The 21,991-nt window shown below is 41.3% G+C and overlaps 1 protein-coding gene across 13 annotated transcripts in view; it reads left to right on the top strand.

Moving 5' to 3' along the window:
• The first annotated feature begins 228 nt into the window (after positions 1-228).
• Positions 229-21,991, top strand: part of TTC12 (tetratricopeptide repeat domain 12) — a 51,871-nt gene continuing 30,108 nt past the window's right edge. For 3 of the 13 annotated variants that reach the window (XM_054525092.1, XM_002822490.5, XM_063711380.1), the window contains exons 1-8: positions 251-299; positions 1,927-1,999; positions 9,005-9,168; positions 9,720-9,741; positions 10,332-10,409; positions 11,247-11,368; positions 15,638-15,697; positions 20,679-20,750. In XM_054525092.1, the coding sequence (XP_054381067.1) occupies positions 1,942-1,999; positions 9,005-9,168; positions 9,720-9,741; positions 10,332-10,409; positions 11,247-11,368; positions 15,638-15,697; positions 20,679-20,750 (576 nt within the window). In that variant the 5' untranslated portion in view covers positions 251-299; positions 1,927-1,941. Of the gene's footprint in view, positions 300-774; positions 886-1,920; positions 2,000-7,356; positions 7,500-9,004; positions 10,410-11,246; positions 11,369-15,637; positions 15,698-20,678; positions 20,751-21,991 lie in introns of those variants that run through there. The other 10 variants (XM_063711378.1, XM_063711379.1, XM_054525095.1 and 7 more) reach the window with 10 other exon arrangements.

Genomic DNA, 21,991 nt, shown 5'->3' on the forward strand with positions numbered 1-21,991 from the left:
TTTAGAGACCAGCACTTTGCTTCCTCCGTCTCCCCGCGACAGGCATCGGGCATCCCAACCTCGGCTTTGGCCTTGACCATGGCGCGCTCCAGAGCTAGAGCTCTGGGGTGGCGAATCTGATCGCCGGTCCATGCCCGCCCCCGGTCCCGCCCCCTGGCCTTTGACCCCGTCCTTGGTCCCGCCCCGGGCCCTTAGCTCCTGGCCCCGCCCTTGGCCCCGCCCCGGGCCCCTGGCTCCTGGCCCCGCCCCAGCCCAGGCCGGTCCATGCGCCATTTCCTGTCCAAAGCTGGGCGAGTCAGGTCGGTGCCGCGGGGTACCCCGGAATCCTCCCGAATCCCCCCTGGGAGCTGGTCCTGGACTGGCCTTCAGAGCCGAGCAGAGGACCCTGCTTTGGGCCCCAGAGCATGGGAAGGTCTTGGCTGCGGTCTGGGACCTGCATGGAGGGCCCGGGACCGGCCGACGCCTGGGAGCGGTTGCCGGGCAACAGTGCGTGCGGCCTGGCCTCTTGGCGCCCGGCGGGCAGCGAGCGTCCGGGACAGGCTCGGCGCCAGGCTCCGGCACAGGTCCCCGCTGCCGCAGCCTTACCCAGTGAAACACCGAGCGCGGCGCCGCTTCGCCATCACCTGGCTCTGGCCCTCTCACCTTCGCGGGGTGGGGGGGGGGGGGGCACTGGCCAGGCGGTGAGGACCCTGAGATCCATGCCCTGGGAGACAGAGATTGTCTCCTGTCCCTGCACCTGTGCGCCTGCCTTCTAACCCTCATACCGTTGGGCAGATTAATTCACTGGACTGGGCCTCTGTTCCGTGGGAGTTGAAAAGATCTGACCTGGAAGAAACCCTAGCGATCATTCAGTTAAGCCGCAACCCCACCGCCTATTTTATATAGGTAAGGGTGCTTCACGATGAGGTCTCGTCGCGTGCCTGGTGCTTTACTTCAGTCCCCAAAATAGTCCTCGTAGTTTCTCTCACTGTTCCCATAGTATGGGGTGAGGACTCTGAGGCTCGGAGAGGTTGTGAATTTAGCCAGAATCACGCAGCTTGTAACTGGTGGAGATAAGGACACTGAGACTCGATTAAATCACTCGCACTTTGTTCGTGGCAGATTACATGTTAGAAGCGTGTTACACTACTATGAAACCTGGCCGTAAATCAGAGTCACCTGGAAAGTGTTTAAAATCTACATTCCTGGCTGGGCACTGTCCCGGGTTTACTGACTTGAAATCTCAGGCTAGGGCTGAGGAAGCTGTATATTTAACAATCTTCCCGATGATTTTTATGATCTGTGGATGAACCACTGAGTGCTGCTGGGTACACCACGGGGCCTTCTCGCACAAAAACAACTGTAAAATAATGTCTAAGGTACCTAGAGCAGAAGAGACGCTGGTGAGCATGGTAACATCATGTTCTAATCCCTTCAGCCAATTTGTACCCTTTCTTCACTCTTCAGAAACAAGCCAAAGACGTATTTTAAACAAGTATGGACATTTAGATGCAAATTGCCCCAAGTTTGTTACCTGTCACACATCCACATTTAAGCTTCTGACTAGACCAGCCTGTCATGATCAAAGTCAGGTGTTAGTGTATTTCTCTATCCTTGGCAACCTGTCATCTGCTCTCTTCTCATCTCCATGCCAGGTCCCTAAATCGCCGGGGTTGATGTTGGCTTTGGAAGAACTATTTGCAGAGCGTTTTCTGCACTGGAAGGAGGGCTGGAAGCTTTCTGGAAGCATTGCCGCACATAAATGAGTGCCTCTTGGCCTTAAACAGCAGTTGGAATGAAAGGGATCACCCTGCTGTTATTCATTGACATAAACAAAACTGTCATAAAAATAATCACTTGGCTCTTAGTTTTAGAAGGCTAATAAGCCTGACCGTTCTGTTTAGTGCTTTATTATTATTAATTTCATCATTATGCTGCATCCCTTAGGGATTCCGGTTCACAATGGATGCTGATCAAGAGAAAGATTTGCAGAAATTTCTTAAAAATGTGGATGAAATCTGTAAGTACTAGTAAATCATAAATTAATTTCTGCTTTAAAGAAGTGGAGTAGATAAAGAGAAATGATTGCTCTAAGTTCCTGGGTGGCTTGACAGGTTTATAACTCTTAGGAAAAAAATGTAATTGAAATTAAAGAGAAGGGTATTGAGAAGCAAGTTATAGCCTCAGGGCCGTATTTTCTGGCTGTTAATTGGTATCAGAGAAACTGTTAACATTCTGATAGGAATTCAGGCTGATGGTTTTCTTCCATATTTTGTATCCTTCTATGTGGAATCCAGTCAAAATGAGCTGCTGTTTCCCCATTGACAATGAACCTAGCTGTTCCCTTCAAGGGTCAAGAGCCTCATTGATCAGTGTGAGATTCCTCCCATTTTAGAGTAGAGCCATTTCTGTTTTAGAGCTTCAGAGGCAAAATCAAATGGCTTTCCTTTAGGATCCATCGAATTATGTGGATGGCTTATGATCATCATTCCCTTCTCTCTCTCTAGATAAGAAAGTCCTTTCCCAAGTTCAGGCAGGTTGGATCTCAAAGAATATGTACTCTGATCCCACAGATCACATTCGGGAATTTCCAAACTGTCAGTCCCTGTTCAGGGAGCTTGCTTGAGTATAGAAACAAACAAACCAACAAGCAAACAGACCTTACATGGTAAATACAGGCAATATGCTGAAATTACTGCTTCTAGCAGATTGTATGGGTTCAAGGAATAAAGTGGTTTTAAAACTAGTTTGGGTGACATCATAAATGATACATGTATAATGCTCATCCCTGAATGCTGTTGCATGGAGCTCTGGCCTTGGCCCACTGCCACCTTTCTCTTCAGCTGGTCTAAACATGTAGCTTTACCTGCTACTTGTTTGCTCATGACCCCCACATCTACATGGACACTTAGCCTTCTTTTCTGAGCCTCTGCCTCTATGGTACTGTCATACCTACTGTATCCCACAAATAACTCAAATGTGTCCAAAATTGAGGCATCATCTCTTTCCTTCCCCTTTGCCCTCCCCCTCCCAAATAAAACCTGCTTCTCCTACCCTCCCCTTCATCCTGGTCTCAGTTGGTGACACCACCATCCAGAAATTTACAAGTCATCTGGGACTCCTCCCAACTCATAACCCTGCATCCAGTTAGCCATCTAGTTTGGTTGGAGAGCCATCCTCTCCAACCCTCCCTTTGTTCTGGTTCCTCTCACCCAGACTATTTCAACAAGCCCTGATTGTTTTTCCTGTCTCCAGGCTTATACTTCCCACAGAGTAATGTATCTAAAATGCAAATCTGACCCAGACACTTCTCTGCTTGGATTCCTTTTGCAGTCATAATAAATCCCAAGCTCTCATCAGGACTTAAGTCCTCCCATGACCTTGTCCTTACCTCTCTCATATCTCCCTACCTCACACTTGAGCAGCAATAAACTGCTGATACTTTCCCACACATACGCTGCATTTCACACTCTGCACTGGGTCTTTGCCATTCCCACTGCCTCTTCATCTTTTTTTTAACCCAGCTAACTTTTATGCATACTCAAAGTTCATTCAGGTATCATTTATACCAGCGCTGTCCAATAGAGCTTTCTGTGATGATGAAAATGTTCCATAATCCTCACTGTCCACTATGGTAGCCACTAGCCACATGATTAGTGAGCATTTGAAATGTGGCTTATAACTCCACTGTGTGGTCTAGTGCTTAGGGTTCTGTGTGTTTGTGGCTGCAGCCCAGGTTTGAAATGTGGCTTGTTTCAATTAATTTAAATTTATGTAGCCACATGTATATAGATTCTGTACATTTACTTCTTGGGCTCTTGCTATGTGTTGAATGTTGGTAAGAGCTAGAGAATACAGTCAAAGAATTATTCTTTTCATGGTATCAATAGTCTAGTGGAGAAAACAGATATTAAACAGTAATTTCAAGTGTGCAATATGAGACACAGAGAATTATAAAGTGTAGGCATCTAACCCAGCTTTGGGAGGTTGTATTAGTCAGCTAGGGCTGCTGGAACAAAATAGGCTGGCTGGCTTAAATGACAAAACTTTATTTTCTTAGAGTTCTGGAGTTTAGAAATATAAGACCAGGGTGTGAGCAGGTTTGGTTTCTTCTGAGGCCCCTCTCCTTGGCTTGCAGATGGGCATCTTCCCGCTGTGCCCTCACGTGGTCAACTCTCTGTGCGTGCATATATTTGGTGTTTCTCTTATTACAAGGACACTAGTCATACTGAATTAGGGCAATAATTAGTTGCTTCTTTAAAGGCCCTATCTACAAATACAGTCATACCAGGAGTTATAGCTTCAACATGTGAATTTTTGGGGGGATGCAATTTAGTCCGTAACAGAAATTAAATAAAGTTTTCCTGAAGAAGCGAGATTTAGGCAAAATGTGAAGAGTGAGTAGGAGTTGGTCACTGGGGAGATGACAGGGGAGTATTCTGGGTGGGAAGTAAGGAGGTAGGAAAGCTAAGAGTGAAGAAAGAGTGTGTTGCTTTTGAGGAACTAAAAGAATAAAAAGCTCCATATGGCTGGAAAGAAGAGATCAAGGAGAGAAGAGTCCCATCTGAATATGGAGGGGCCAGATTAGGAAAGACCTTGGAAACCATGGTAAGGAATTTGTGTTTACCCTGAGAGTAGTAAATCAATTCCATCTAATTTATGTAGTGACTCTTCCCTCAAGGAGGTGGAGCATCTCTACCCCTTAAATGTGAGTTACATTTAGTGACTTGCTTCCAAAGAGTACAGTATGGAAAGGGAGGGAAGAAGGTAACTTTACAGTGGAAAAGGTTGGCAAACACAGTTTCAGACAGATGATCAAGGTTAACCTCCTGATAAATCACACTGATGACATGCATCCTTGATACGCCATAATGTGCCATGGTCTTTTTCCCCAAATCCTGTAACCCTAGTCTAACCGTGAGAAAAATACCAGATAAACCCAAATTGCAAGGTATTCTATGAAATACCTGATCAGTACTACTCAAAACTGTCAAGGTCATCAAAATAAGGAAAGGGTGAGAAATTGTCGCAGCCTAGAGAAGCCTAAGGAGACATGACTAAATGTCATATAGTGTCCTGGATGCGATCCTGGAATAGAAAAAGGGCATTAGGGAGAAAAACAATTAAATTAGAATAAAGTGTGCAGTTGAGTTAATAAAAAAAAAAAGTTAATTAGAAGACATGAAAGAAGAGCTAAATAAATGGAGAAGTATTTAATCCTAGGAAGACTTATTTGGTAAAGACGTCAATTTTTAAAATGTCCTATACAGTAAATACAATTTAGATCAAAACCCCCAAAGTAGTATGTACTAAAATTCAGCAAGTTGATTCCAAAGTTTACATGGAAGAGCAAAGGACCAAGAAGAGCCAAGAAAACTCTGCAGGAAAAAAAAAAAAAAGCAAGACAACTTTCTCTACCTGACATTCAAAATTTATTATAAAGCCATAGTAATCAATGCATGGAGGTTTTGGTGCTGGAAAAGACAATCAGGGGAAAGGAATGAAGAGCCTGGAGCAGATTTGCACACATAACAGGGATGATGAGACACATTGCTGGCAGTGACTTCTCAACAAATAATGCTCCTGCCTTACATGAAAGTCAACTCTAGGTGAATTACATACCTTAGTAAGAAAAAAACTTTAAAACTTCTATAAGACACCATAAGAGAGTATATTTATAACCTTACTGACACAAAAGGCCTAAATTATAAAGGAAAAGATGGTATATTTAACACATTAAAATTAAAAAGAAAATCTCTTCAACAAAATATTCCATAAAAACAAATGAAAAGACAAAGCATACCCAAGGGGAAGATGTTTGGAAATATATGTAACCAGTCCAGAATATACAACTGATAGGAGACAGGGGAATAGTGGATAGAAGAGGGTGGTTCTCTGGCAAAGACCCCACCCTCAAGCCTGGAGATCTGCAGCACTAAGCAGAAACAGGCATTTCTGTTTTTGTGCCCAAAAAGTTGCCCTTTGGCCTGCCTGCCATGCTCCCCTATCCTGTGCCCATATAAACCCTGAACCCCAGGCTCCAGAAGCAGACGAGCAGGTGTGGAGATAAGGACACAAGCAGACAAATGGCAGAACGACACAGCAGAGAAAAGAGGAGGAATGTCTGAACGCTGAGAGGAGTTTGGCTGGGAGCAGCCAGAGGGGAGTTTGGCCACTGGATGGCCAGGATCCAGGGGAAGATCATCTTTCCCCTCCATCCCCCCTTCCAGCTCCCCATCCATCCCACTGAAAGCCACCTCCACCACTCAGTAAAACCCCACATTCATCCTTTAATCCTGTGTGTGACCTGATTCTTCCAGGGATGCTGGGCAAGAGGGGACGCTGGGCAAGAGCTCGGGATACAGAAAGCTGTCACTTCCATCTGCCCTTGTGAAAAGGCAGAGGTCTGTCAAGCTGATTAACACTCAAGTCGTCTGCAGATAGCAGGGCTAAAAGGACACACTGTAACACGTGCCCAATTGGGCTCCTGCACTTGTCCGTCTGCGTTCCCCGCCTCCCCTCAGGGGTTTGAGCAGTGGTGGTGACTGAACAAGCAAGCCACACCCCTGTCGCATGTCCTGTGAGGGGGATCAGAGAACTCCCCTGTTTCACAATCAAATCAACCAGGCATGGTGGTATGTGCCTGTAGTCTTTGCTACTCAGGAAGCTGAAGCAGGAGGATCGCTTGAGTCCAGGACTTCAAATCCAGCCTGGACAACATAGCAAGACCATCTCTTAAAAAAAAAGAATTTTTTTAAAAAGAAATTATGTTAACTAATAAGAAAGAGACAATGACCCAATAGAAAATTGGCCAAGGATAGGAATAGGCTCTTCGTAGAAATCCAAATGGGTGCAAATCAATAAGAAGATGCTCAATTCCAATCAAATTCAGCAAAATGCAAATTAAAACGTTAATGAGATACCATTCCCATCCATTATATTGACAACAATTAAAAAGTTTAACCTAGCAAGTGATGATAAGAATGTAGAAGAATGGGAACTCCCTCTTGTACTCTTTTGTAGGAGTAAAAATTGGTACAGCCATATCCTGAAGGATATGTGACATATGTGCACAAGGAAATATGTACATACAGGTATTCAATTCAGCATTTACTTACTTTAGAAAAAACTAAAATTAAAAACCACCTGGCTATCAATAAGAGAATGGATTAACTATGGTATATATAATGGTTTAAATGAATCAACTGGAACCATGTGTATCAAGAACACATCTCTAAAGCATCTTAAGAGAAAAAAGTAGGTTGCAAATGAATGCACATTTTATACAACTATTTTAAAAAAATTGTTTAAATATTACATACACAAATATTCTGATAGATTGCAAGAATGGTTACAGATTCCTTTCTTCCCATCAAGAGTGGAGCCTATTTCTCTACCCCTTGAATCTGGGTTGGCCATGTACCTTGCTTTAGCCAAAAGGATGTTTGCAAACATGACACAAGCAGAGGCTTGAAAAGTGCATTTGAATTGGGGCTTGCACTCATACCACTCATGAGAAGGTAAGACACACTTCCCCTGGTTGCTCGCATTTCTCAAGCCAACAGCCAGCAGACTTTATAAAGCAGAGCCACTTAAATGACTGACAGTTGACCATAGATATATGTGTGAGTCCAGCTGAAACCAGAAGAACTGGCCAGCTGAATCCAGCTCGAATTGTTGACATAGAGAATTGTAAACTAAGCCACAAAAACGGTGGTTTGTTTCAAACCACTAAGTTTTGACATGGTGTGTGATGCAGCAAAATCTAAATGATACAAATACTAAGTATTAAAGCATGCTGGAGAAAAGATACCATTAACTTATAAATGGCATAGAAACAAAAATGTTATATTACTTTCTGTATGCTTGAAATATTGTACAATTAAAAATTTCAAATTTCCTTGAAGAGTCAGTGGGAAATGAAGAAATTGGAACAGGAAAATGAATTCAGAAATTTCATTGTGAAGGGGAGGAGACAGAGCATTAGGAGAGATTTAAAGTACATAAACACGTTTAGTAGGAAGCTGGTCTAATGGAATAGGTTGAAAATATTGTGCAATAGGATTATTAATTGGTGATGCAGGGTTCCTGATTATGAAAATATGACGATGGAATCCTGAGCCCAGGATAAGGGACTAACCTCACAGAAGAATGGGCACCTTTTCCTGGTAGGAAGGAAGGATGGATGTAGGTATAGGCAGTTTTGTAGTTTTAATGGCAGGAAATTGATGGCATCTCTTTCCTCTATGAATTGATAAATAAGGTCATCTTTTTGAGATGGTCAGGTTTAGATTGCAAACTGTTAAAAGTCATTGGGGGAATGACAGGATATCTTGCCTAGGATAACAAGGATTGCTGGGCATCACTGAAGGTCCAGTTGAGTTTGGACCAGTCCCCCAGGCATCTGTCTCCCTCAGTACTTAGCATTCCTAATGCAGACTGAGAGAATTGGGTAATTGGAATTATGTAAAGCTGGAATTTTATCTGTTAGGTGGGATAGCAGGGCAAGTGAGTTGAGTATATGGGCAGGATGGCTGCTGAGTGATTGACCATGGAATCTAAGCTGGATAAGCAGTAAAGTGAAGACAGGTGAGGATAGGGTTAAGGGCTGTTGTTTTGTGATTTCGGAGCTGCCTATACTTACATGTTTGTCTCCCACACAAGTTCATAAACTCTTCAAAAAGATCTTTTTTTATTCATCATTGTTATCTATAGCATGAGCATAATATCTAACTCATAATGAGTGCTCCATAAATTATTGTTGAATTGAATAATGGCTTAAAACTCTGTTCCTTAAAGCTAATAGCTATATTCACCTGCAGCTTTTTCTAGGCAAAAAAAAAAAAAAAACAAAAAAGCTATTGTTAATTTTTTCTCATTGGTTCTGCTTGCTCTATTTTGCTTTCTATTGCTCTATTTTTTTTTCTTTAAGATCTTTCCCATGCATTTTATGCACCATCCTTTCTAGTGAATAGAGTCTTTTGAATATCTTGTTTGATTAAGTCACATCTGATTTCTTCTCTAGCCAATTTAATTCAGGAGATGAATTCTGATGACCCAGTTGTGCAACAGAAAGCTGTCCTGGAGACAGAAAAGAGACTACTGCTTATGGAGGAAGACCAGGAGGAGGATGAATGCAGGACCACCTTGAACAAGACTATGATCAGTCCTCCACAAACTGCTATGAAGGTTTCTTTTTCTATTGAGAAGTTATATAAGTACATACAGTGAGAAGACCTACACCTAGGCAGTAGTTTAATCTCAAACTGTCCAGCAAGGCTGAAATGGTCTTTTGTTTCTTAGATTCATTAGATTTATTTTTTATAAGAAAGTATGAAATTTGATTTTTTTTCCTTTGATCTTTCTGGGTTATCTTTAAACAACCCTTTGGATCTATTTTAATGAAAATTTCGCCTCTCCACCCCCTGAGCTTGTGTGATATATTTAAGCTGTACTTTTAAGGTAATGTATTCTAACTTATTTCCAATTCATAAGCCACAGCTGAGGTCCCTTGACCTGGGCAGCCTTATTTTGCAGACTGGGTCCCATAGCAGTTGTGCCCATAATCAGATCTCCTGATTTAAAGCAAGCCTCATGAATTCTGAGCCCTTCAGTTTTGATGGTTAGAAGAAATGACCTCTTGTTTGTAATTGATTTGCCTTCTTGGTTTATATACATATAAATTAGAGAGTGGTTTTTGAAATTTGTTTCTTTGTTTTTATGATAACCTACATCTACAGAGTGCAGAAGAAATAAACTCAGGTAAGGACAGCATCTCTCTTCCCAATTTGCATTCTTTATAGAGGACCAGTTTTGATTGATTGTAGCTCCCAGACCCTTAAATTATTGACTTTGAGCTTACAAACAACATGTGAACAAAAACCTACTGATCATCCCATTCTGTTACTAGTGATCAGCGGGAATGTCCCTGAGAGGTTTTTCTTTATTTTCTCTTGGTCAACCTTTTGTAAACTCAATTCAGTTATTCTGTATCATCCAATTTACCCTGTTCAAGGGATCCAGATAGTTTCTCTGTTGCTCAGCTCAGAAGCTCATTATGCTAAACGGAACAAAAAAATCTCTCTTCAAAGAAAAACTCTTTTAAAAGACATAATTCAAATTTGAAGCACAGTCATAGCCATCATGTATAATAATACATCACACAGATTACCATTTAATGTCAAATTAAGAAAATGTCATTTTAGTTGCCTCAGAATGGTGTGTGTGTGTGTGTGCGCCTGTGTGCATATGCATACGTGTGGCTCTAAAGTAACACTTCTGAATTTGAGCTAAAGAATTGATTATAGTATTTGGATTTTTCTTTTTAATATCTGAAATTACCCTGCTGTCAGAGGCCTTCTTGGCATCTGTGGAGAAGGATGCAAAGGAACGAGCCAAGAGAAGAAGGGAAAACAAAGTCTTGGCGGATGGTAATTGTCAGTCCTTACTTTTCAATGGCTGGGATGATTTGTGCTAGAAGGAGCACACGAAATCCTGTATGCTGACATTTGAGGACATCTAGATTCCCAGTGGTGAGGTTTGTGATGGGCTTGAGGCAATGGGACCTGGCCAGAAGGAACTAATTGGTGGTCTGTTCTCTGTTCCTGCTGCAACAAGCAGAGGGTAGGACATACCTACCTCCAGTGAAATCTCTTTCCAAAGCATCCCTGTGCACTTAGCAGAGCAAAGTGAATCATACTAAACAGTGCTCAGGAAGTAGTGGAGGGTGAGAGTGAGCTGCCACTGGCTAGCCTAAGGCATAGATGAAGAAGTGGAAAAGAAAAATAAAACAGCTGTGGGAAAAGAGAGGAGACATCACGGAAAAGGAAGAGAAGGGATTGTGTATGTTGCGGGGAGATACATATGATAGAAGAATGTTTTCACATTTATTTTATACCACCCAGGGCTGTGTGTGCTGCAGGTCTGAATGATTCCATATTTGTTGGGAAAATTATTTGACCCTCTTTATGAGACACTGAATGCACAGATTTGGTCTCTGTGGCAAGCTTAGTATGGTTCTGAGCCTCGATGCAGAAACATTTACTTTTTCTGAGAATCTACTTAGAAGACATGGGTGGATTTGGAGAAAAAAAAATACTTGAAGAAGCTGGTCCTGAAATATCTGCAGAGAAAAACAAGTGTCAAGTCCCTTTAGGATCGATAGAAGTGAAGACCTTAAAAGTAGAATTGGAAAATCGGGGGAATAAAGTCTGAGAGATTTTCTGATGTGTGGTGAGAGCTCGCCTGTGTAACTTATATTCCCATAGCCCTAAAAGAAAAAGGGAATGAAGCATTTGCTGAAGGCAATTATGAAACAGCTATCCTTTGCTACAGTGAGGGTTTGGAGAAGCTGAAGGACATGAAAGTGCTGTACACCAACCGAGCCCAGGTCAGTGAGGCAAGGATGTGTCCATGGGGCTTTCTCAGGGAATAGTTGCCACTAAACCTGGGAAAACAAAGATGAGACTAGATGTTGGGCTGGGAAATGTTTATAAGAACTGGCTCTTGTTTTGGGTGTGGGAGGAGCTGACTTATACATAGCATTTACCAGTTTCCATGATGCAAATATTCTCACCATGATCTAATTTGAAATCACTGCAGGAGGACTTGGGAAGAGCTGTCCATTATCAGCTCTCTCCATAGTATAAGTCAGCTCCATCATATCACTGATGGTGACCATGTACTTGTCCCTGTGGATAAAGGAGAAAACTAGTGGAATGAAATGACCTATGGGACCTTAGAATTCTGCTATCAACAGATTTCTTCAGCCGCCTTTTTTGGTACTAGTCTTAACTCCTAGGGGATGCCCTCCTGTTAGTTTCTCATTCATTGTATCAGTCTCTCTTTAAGATTCTGCGACAGGGATAAAGTGGATAGCTAATGGTCCTAGAGCCAATTTCTTGGAAATTTTAGGTTTCTGAAAGTTTTTATTCGTTAGTATATGTCACAAATGAGCTCAGTTTCCTGAAACACCAGGTAAAAACCACCCACATGTTTATTTACTACGTAATGAAGGGATAGGCTGATAGCTCTCAACTGAAACAAAACCATCACCTGTGACCTTATCTTTGAAAAGTAGTTTAGTTTTTGTGTGGTAGAGTTCTCTGCTGGACAGGCCTGAAAAATTGGCAGATTCATGGACATGATTACCTCATGGTCAGAATATGTCAGCAGGACTTGTGTGAGGTGGACTTGATGCCTTGTCATTTGCAAGAGGGAGAGGCTGCAGCAGAGTCCTCATCAGCTCCAATTTCCCTAACTCGAGATTAGGAATGTCTGGCTCTGGGATGTTGAGGAAGAGGACTGGAAGCAAGAAACAGGACATTCGGAGGCCGAAACATCTGGGGAGTGACAGTGACTTAATGATAAATAAATCCAAGCAGTATAATCTCACTAGTTTAGCAATTTGGATATGTTACACTAGAGTTGAAGTGTCATTTAAACTATCCCAATTTTGGAGAAAACTTGTTATAAGGAAGTGAATCGGTAAAAACAATGGCCAGAGGTTGATTTAGCAGTACACTGCATTACCCGTACAAGATTATAAACTTTTTGAGGGCAAAAACTACCATATACTTTTTCCCCTAATGCTTTATTTATAGCAGATGTTCAATAAATCCTTTTTTAGTTACATAACATTAAAAGCACAATAAGTCCAATTAAGGGAGTTAAGTTTCTGTTGACAATTCAGAGGCATCGCTTAAATGCAAGCAATTAATAGAATAATTATAGTTCCTTCTTATTTATTACCAAATTTGGTCTCTAAAAACATCTGCCTACTGATGCTTGTTCAGTTGTGTTACTCTGAAGTTATTTGAAAGCAACAAAATTGAATTGCTTTAAAAAGGTTATATAATTCAGACATATCTAATTCAGACTGTCTATACTTTGATTCATCTAAATTAGTTATATTTTCACTGCACTCATTTTTAAGCAGCACTTTGATTAGTTCTGAAGAATCACATTAAGAATGAATGTGGATAAATATAAGGAAATGTAATGAAAAGGTTTGAGGGAGTGATTCCTCTCAGCCTTCCCAAGGAGAAAGCTTATGCAGAGACCAAAAAATGGACAATGTGCTCCCTGGTGTTACAAACCATTTGAACCATTGACTATTTTTAAAATGCTTCCTCTGTATGCATGCAGTGTCAGAAAACACTTACTAAGGGCCCTGTAAATTGAGTGTTGCTTGTTAGAGAGAAAACCTAACCTTTCATTTCTTTGTTTTTCCCCTGGAGTTAATGTTATGATCAATAGATTGCCGGTATAATTTAGATAAATCTGGAGTTTAATTGCTGTTTGGAAAAAGTAGTTCCTTTTTAAAATGTGCAAAAGCAAAAGAGATTGAGGAAGTTATAGGGTGTTTAATCCAAGCCTTAAGAGAAAGAAAAAAAAGTAAAAGGCTGTGTAGAGAAATTGTTGCAACCCATAAAGACTTCTTCAGAGTCTGCATGTATCCTGAATAATAGTGCCGTGAAATCATGGCCACAGCTGTCTAGAATGATGCCAGCTTCCTCCTCACATCCTCTAATTTTCAAATGAAACCTGAGACCCTGGAGGAAAGGATGATGCTTTACAGAACAGATAGCTCAAAGAGTCGTCTTCTCTAATTAGTACAGAACATGAGTTAATGAAAGCACCACTCACAGCTTCCTTGCTATGGGAGCCAAGAGCGGCATGATTTCAATTCATTTGCTGCCTGTTGCCTACTCCCTCCTCACTTGGGTTGGATACTTGGATTCCCTGTGAGTTGCAACATTGACCCCACAATTGGCTTGTCCATGTAAATATCTCATGAGGTTCGTTGTAAAGAGTGTTGCAGTGCCCTGGTACAGTTTTGATCATGGACAATCCTATGTGTAGTACTGGCTTTATTATTGGTGGCTGATGGAACCCTGGAAAAGCCACCGCTGCTGGTGCTTGGCTATCCTTTCATACAAATGGGATGATTGATGCTGCCTCTCAGGGAGCTTTCCAGAAGAAGAGTGCTTCAGAGCTACTTAGTGCAATTTGATAAGACTTTATTGACCACTTACTGTGTCCAGTAATTAATAGAGAGGTTATAGTAGCCATTGTGCTTGTTTATAGTCTTTCATTTGTTTATATTCCTCTAGTTCTTAGAAACATTGAACTAAGTTCTCAATCAGTTCAGTTTGAATGGATCACGGAATTCTGAGTCAATTCTTGATTTTCAAGATTTTCCCCAATTCTAGGGGATTCTAAAAGAGTGCCCCAGGCATTTGATACTAAGGGTTCATGGTGATGCTCTGACTCTCATATGTCACTCTACTTCTTTCATTTTTTTTTTCTGCTGTGCTCGGGAAGATAGAAGCAGAGCTTTATTATCTTTTGATAACAGAGTTATCGAGATATAATTCACATACCATACAGTTCACCCTTTTATAGTACACAATTTAATGGGATTTTAGTATAATCACAGAGTTGTGCAACCATCACAATCAATTTTTGAACATTTCATCATCATCCCCCCAAAAAACTCTCTCTTTAGCTGTCAACTGCCCCAGTTCTCCCATTGCTACTCCCAGCCCGAGATCATCACCAGTTTACTTTTTGTCTCTATACCTTTGTCTGTTCTGGACATTTTATATAAATGAAATCATACATTTGTCCTTTTGTGACTGGCTTCTTTCATTTACCATAATGTTTTTAAGATTCATCCATGTTGTAGTATGTATCAACTCTTCATTTCTTTTTATTGCTGAATAATTTTCCATTGTATGGATATACCATATTTTATGTATCCCTTCATCACTGATGGACATTTGGATTGTTGCCTTTTGACTATCATGAATAATTCTGCTATGAACATTCATGTGTAAGCATTTGTATGGATGTATACTTATATTCTTCTTGGGTATATACCTAGGAGTAAAATTATTGGGTCATATGGTAACATATTTAACCTTCTGAAGAACTTCTGGGCTATCTTCCAGATGGGCTGTGCCATTTTAATTCCCACCAGCAGTGTATGAGGGCTCTAATTATCTGTCTTTTTTATTCCCTTTATCATTTGGTGTTTTTCTGGAACATTCACAGCAGGGTAGACTCCAGAATCCAGCTCTTCCTTCTTGGATGTGGCTAGTGAGCTAGGTGTTTTCTCTGTCCCTCTAGATCCTTCCCTGCTCTGTGCCCTGGAGGGCTGACCTGTGTGGACTGGCTCCTTGGCTTCCCAGTCCTCTAGCTTCCATTTGCATTCAGCCAATAAAATAAGAAGGAAGGAGGAAAAGTGAGATTGGGGTATTTATTCTCCTGGCCTTTGGCTCTGGTGAAGGCCTCAGCTCATGTCAGGCAGTTCTTTTCGCAGAGCTGTCCTCTCCCATTTTGTTCATTGCTCCCTCCTTCTGCGCCTTCCGTTACAGCAGTGGTAATGGCTGTCCACTGTTGCTAGCCCTTGGATTCTTTAGCATCTCTTGTCAGGTTCCCTAAGCCCTGCCTTCACCGTGGAAGAGGTCTCTGTATTCAACTCTCCTCAGTTGCCCAGTGCAAGTGTGCCATCTGTTTCCTGGCAGGACCATGACTGATCCAGGAAGGGGATAGTTCTCGCTGACATTCTACTGTTCGAATGTTCTTTCTGTGTGAACTGAAAACTGCGTGATGCAGAGTTGTATGTGAATATCAGTTGTTGGTTTCATTACAGGCTTATATGAAACTTGAGGACTATGAGAAGGCACTGGTGGATTGTGAATGGGCTCTCAAGGTAAGAGAGTATTTCTTTTCCCACATGATGGTGTTGGCCTAAGTAGATAGAAGGCAGCTGCCAGTGTATCAAGATAGGAAAGGGTATAGCCTCTGTAGCCAGAGCTTCAGTTTCCTCATCTGTAGAATGGGATAGAATAGAATTGTTAGGAGGGTCACGACAATGCACAGAAAGTGCCTAGTTCCTAGAAAGCAATCCAGGGAGCTGCTGCTATTGAATTTTTATTGTCTTATTTTACTACAGCTCCTTCTTTACTATTGTGTTATCAGACACTTTGTTCTAAGTGGTAGTGGAAATGCCTCCTTCTCTCTTCTAGAACCAGCCATTGGAGCTTATTTCTGCAATGCTGTTCTTCCTTGTCGGTTGGTGTTTTTTCCCTCCAGCTCTAATAATTTGGAAATATAACATCCTCTATTTGTAGAGGAATAATCAGAAGAAAGAATTCTTATTTTTCAACTTTAGTCAGGCCTTGGGCAGATAAAATAATTCTACACATGGCATTTCCTCTGAAATCTGCCAAAATAGATGGTCAAAGATGCATAGACGTAAAGACTATTGGTGGAAATGTTAAGAGTTACTAAAAGAGAAATAATACGATCACTTTTTAGGGACATGACCAAATATTTAAGTAACCCTTAATCCACATTCCCCTAAATTACTCTGTCACGGGGGTTTTAACTAAGTGACCAAAACTAGTGCTTCTCAGACTTCTGCACTGTGCTGCTAACAGCAGAGGAGAATGAACATGAGCCCCTCGAGAGGGACTAGAAGCAGAAAGCATGAAATTTCTTTTAAGATATGTGTTTTACCTTAAAAACCTCAGTAATTTTGCACAGCACTTCATAAAAGTTATCTGTTTGTTTTGATATAATAGCATGATTTTCAATAACTTAGAATCAAGTAAAATTGAGGTACGAGGAGAATGTGCCAGGTTTATTCTGTGGCTTCAATTCTTGGGTACAGCACACTTACCCTAGCCTAATGAGTATGTCCTAAAACAAGAGGACACTTTCCTAGCAGCATACTGGCCATATCTGCTTTATTTCTTATTGAGAGGGTAAGCAAAGGAAACAGAGATGAATGAGAAAGTCACCTCTGCTTATAATCATTCGTAAAACACTAGGGATCCTCTAACCCTGACATCTGGAGTGTCCAATTTCTTTATCTCTTAGAAGATACAATGTGTGGCACATTTTGTCCCATTGCACGGGTATAGTCTTTAAGTTATAAGAGTTGCCCAAAGCTGATGACCTCAAGCTCCTCACAGCTCCATCATAGATCCACTAACCTGCTTTGTCACCTTGCTTGATAATGGTTTCTTTTTCTACCATTATTCTGCAGGAGAAGAGAGAGGCAAGGATGTTTTCCTTGGTTTTTCTGGTAATAACAGCAAACAACATCATTTGCTGCATGCTCACAAAATTCTATTCTGTTCTGTTCAGTGTCACTATTTTCTCTATTTTTCAGACAAGGAAATCAAGCCCCAGTGATTAATTAAGTAACTTGTGCAGGATCGTGAAGCTAGTGTCTGTCTAACTCTAAGCCCTTGCTCTTAAACCTCTATAAAGGGCCTCTCCACTGCAACTTTAAACCCCATAATCCCTGGGTGTGGATGTCATTCCTTTCTGTGGAAGAAACACGATCTCCTCATGGGTTCACCAAGGGTATCTTTTCTGATCTGAAAAAGGCCAAAGGGGCAGACATACCATCGTGCTGATTCAGGGTAACACACTGGCCTGTTCCCAAATGTTAATTGAAGTACAATGTAATTAACGGTGAAACCGAGGCCAAGCAGGCCCAATGGAGCTGACATTAAAAAACGCTGACATTCAGCAGCCAATCTTGTTAAATGCCCAGCGAGGCTCCCAGTTGAAGAGGTTTGGGTAAACACTTGGAGAAATGAGAAAAAAAAATGTACAAAGAGTTCTAAAAACTAATAATGATTTGTTTTATGTTGCAGCTGTGAATTAAAAGCTTTTGCTCTCTTTAAAATTAATGTATCAATAGTGAATGTCACTGGCACTCCATTACTAATAGTATTAGTACTTTCATGCCAATTTAATCTTTTTTGACACTTTTAAATTGGTAGAGACAAGCTTATGTGATATTTCAAGACTGATGTTTCTTGTCAAGGAAGATAAGGCAGCAAAGCTGGTTTCAATTAGGACCAGAATCATTTCTTTCTCAGCAGAACACCTCTTGCACAATGAAATACATCTTCCTCTGAAGGCAAGATTCCTTTAAAGGGAAGCTGAGGTTCACCCAAGAAAATTCTCATGAGGGTTGACACATGATCAAAGGAGAGTGGGCCTATTAGTGAGAAAAATCCATTAGCAGCCTTTTGCGTCATTGTCTGAGGAAGGCAAAGTCACAACTATCCGCACTTCACGGTGACACACGATAGGCTGGGGACAAGGCTTTAATGCTTGGGGCTCGGTTTCCCCCGCCTGCTGTAACCCCGGTGCTCTGCCAGTGAATGCACTGTGAATATTTGGCTTTCATGAGCTGAAGTGCTAGAGTTTCCTCTTTTCCCTTTGACCATTCCTTTCCTGCTTCCTCAATTTTATCCTTTGTGAATTCATGAGGGGTCACTCCTCTGCTCCCTGTCTTTCGTCTCTCTACAGTTACTCCCTTACAGCTGTCTTCTCCTCTCATGGGCTCAACTCTCATCTCTGCAAAAGGCTCTCAGACCTACTTCCCCAGCCTCCCCTTCCCCAGCTCCAGGGCTGCGTGTCAGCTGCCTCCTGCAGGTGCCTTTTGATAGTCTTGATGTCATCTGAAACTCGGTATGTCTAGAAGCCAACTCTTCATCTTCTCATTCAGCCTTTCCCACTCCCTGCCCTAGCTGACCTCTTTCTGTTAACGACACACCATGTCTTTCAGGTATCTAGGCCCCTGGTTTTGACTTCGCATCCTCCATAGCCCTTATCATTGATAGTTAGTTGATGCTGGTCAGATCTTTCTTTGACATAGCTCTGGCATCCTTTCCCTCCCACTGTCACCAGGACTTCAGACATTAGCCCTTGTTCTAAGCGATTGTTCTGGTCTCCTTACTCATCTCTCATTGTTCAGCCCACCATACCTCTTGTTCAGCCTTTCCCTCCTCTGTTCACGTCTGCATGCCACCTTCCTACCAGCTTACCTCCACACTGCCATTGGTGACTCACCCTCCTCCAGTGTGGCATGCAAGGCTACCATATGGTGTTGCCATTTAGCTCAAGATGGGGTCTTCTCTCCACCCTGCACCTGCCCCCTCGATCCCAGCTGGACCGTCCCTAGAGCCCCCATACTCTCCTCGCTCAGGTTCTTGCCCAGCCCACCCTCCCTCCATCCTCCTCTCTTCATCTCTCCGTGTCACTAAGACTCAGCCCAGTTCCCTGCTTCTTTGCATGCCCTTTTAAAGACTGCATTTTAGAGAATGTTTTCTTCCACTGATTTTTTTCAGTAGCATTTTCTATAGCATTTATATGCTTTTTTCTGCAGTACCTTTCTGAAGGAGATTTGGTGTCATTTTTAAACCCTTGAGAGTTTAATGGCCAGATTTCAAATTCCAGCTCTTCCACTTGTTATCTGTGTGACCTTGGGCCTCTCCAACCCCTAGTTTTCACATCTATAAAATAGGGATAATAACTGTATCTGCTTCATAGAGTTGTTATAAAGCTTCTGTGAGATCATCCATGTGAACCATAAAGCTCAGTGCCTGGCACATGGTTTGGGCTGAACAATCATGCACATTTATTTTTATTATGACTTCCATTCACTTAGCAGTGAATTGGGAAATGATATACACAAAAGTGTATCTCTAAAAGCTTCTCCAACAATTATTGTTCTCTCTTTTATTATTGTTGTTATTCTTCTCTCTTTTATTATTATTGCTCTTTTATTAAATTTAGATTGTCTCTTTTGCTCTGAAATGAATTGCTGCTGTTATAACTGCAGCAATAGCAGCTAATACTCTGTTACCCAGAGCCACACCAAGTGTTTTACATAATTTCTTTCTCACAACAACCTGAGAGAGATACTATTATTGTCTTCATTTTCTAGGTCAGGAAAGTGAGTGTCAGAAAAGTTAGGCGGCCTGGCCAACAACACGCCACTTCTGCTGAGTAGCAGAACAAGGATCCTCCCAGGACATTTTAGACTCCCGAGCTTGAACTCTTAACCTCTTCATATCTAAACCTTTGAAGGGCATATGATTTGGCACAATGTCTTGCATATAAAAGAAGTTCAATAAATGTTCATTAACTGGATGTCTTAGATTTAGTGTATGTCTCTGTCAAATCATTCCCTGTGGAGTTATAATGACTAGGGGCAGACAGGTGCAGGGCCTCCTGTGTAAATTGTCTAGTTTCAGCCATAAGTTTCAATCCTGCCTTTTCAAGGGGGCATCCCTACTGATCTTAAGTAATATGAACAGAAGGTCCCAGTACACATGTTGTGGTTTATTTGGGAGGAGGGACTTCCCAGGTCCACTAAGATATAATGGTAACCTCAGCTGTTTTCTTAGAGTAAGTTCTCTTCTCTTCTAGTAAACCAGTGACTCTCAAACTTGGATGCGCATTTACCTCACCTAGAGAGCTTAAAAAATTATTGATGCCTGGGTCTTATCCCAGAGTATAATGTAATTGACATGGGGTGCAGGGCCGGCAGGATTTTTACAAGCATCCTAGATGATTCTAATGTTCTGCCAGTGTTAAGAGCTCTTCTCAACTGAGGGTTTGCTTCCTGATTGCATCTCATTAAATGGAAATGAAAACTGGCAGGTATCATTAATTAATTTGGTGAAGAGCTTGCTGCTGCATCCAGGCTCCTTGCAGGCGTCAATTAGTTTGGTCACAAATGCATAAAAAAGTTTTGTCAACTCTGGTAGTTGCCCTGAGAATCAAAGTTTCGCCTTAACTCTTTTAGCTGTATAGTGAAGGGAGTGGCTAATGACTTCACATCTTCTAAAACTTCTGATCAGTCATTCTCTTTTATGCAGTGTGATGAAAAATGCACAAAAGCATATTTTCACATGGGAAAAGCCAACCTGGCCCTGAAGAACTATAGTGTGGTAAGTTCTTAGAGGAATGTAATTGACATGTTTGATCACAGACTGATGCTCCCAATTGTGCTAGAGGAGAACCGTGATTCTCCAAGCTGATTAGGTATTAATCCATCCTTTAGTAATTTCCAAGGTAAAGCTCAAGATCTTAAAGTTGGGAAGAATTTTGGGTGTCAGTTAGTTCAACTCCACCAGCTGTAGGACTCTCTTCTAAAACATCCTCTATCAGTGTTTGTTCAGTCTCTGGAGAGAAAAGACATGAGCAAAAAGAGAAAACAAAATTTGCTGTAACCTCATCACCCAAAAGTAACCATGCAGATCAATCAACCTGTCTATCTACCTATCTATCCATACTAAGATATTATATATCATTAAAAGTAGCTTTATTGAGATATAATTCACATAGCACACAATTCATCTGTAGAATATACTAAAAACTATGTGATTCAATAGTTTTTAGTATATTCACAGAGTCAGGCAGCCATCACCACAATCAATTTTAAAAAATTTTCATCCCTTCCTAGAAAAACCCCTTAACCATTAGCAGTCAGTCCCCTTCCCCCAACCCCATCTCAACGTTAGGCGCAACCACCAGTCTTTCTGTCTCTATACATTTGCCTGTTCTGTAGATTCCATATAGAGTCATACGATCTGTGGTCTTTTGTAACTGAGGTCATTCACTTAGTATAATGTTTGCCTGGTACATTTATGTTGTAGTGTGTATCAGTTCTTCATTCCTTTTTATTGCTGAATAATATTCCATTGTTTGATACCATATTTTATTTATTTATTCATCAGTTAATGAACATTTGGGTTGGTTCCACTTTTTGCCTGCTATGAATAACACTGCTATGAACAGTCATGTGCAGGGTTTTCTTTTTTATGTTTACAGTCCTCTTGGGTATATATCTAGAAGTGGAATAGCAGGGCCGTATGGTAACTCTATGTTTAACCTTTTGAGGAACTACCAAACTGTTTTTGAAAATGGCTGCAGCATTTTACATTCCTACCAGTAGTGCATGAGGGTTCCAGTTTTTCCACATCCTCTTCAATACTTGTTACTTATTTTTTTATTATAGCTATTCTAGTGGGTGTGAAGTGATATGTCATTGTGGTATTTGATCTGCATTTTTTTGGTGACTAATGATGTTGAGGATCTTTTCATGTACTTGTTGGCCATTTATATATTTTCTCTGGAGAAATATCTTTTTTTATAATGAGGCGTAAATGTTATTTATATATTCTGAATA

This window comes from Pongo abelii, chromosome 9 (genome assembly GCF_028885655.2).
Source record: "Pongo abelii isolate AG06213 chromosome 9, NHGRI_mPonAbe1-v2.0_pri, whole genome shotgun sequence".
NCBI classification, from domain to species: Eukaryota; Metazoa; Chordata; class Mammalia; order Primates; family Hominidae; genus Pongo; species Pongo abelii.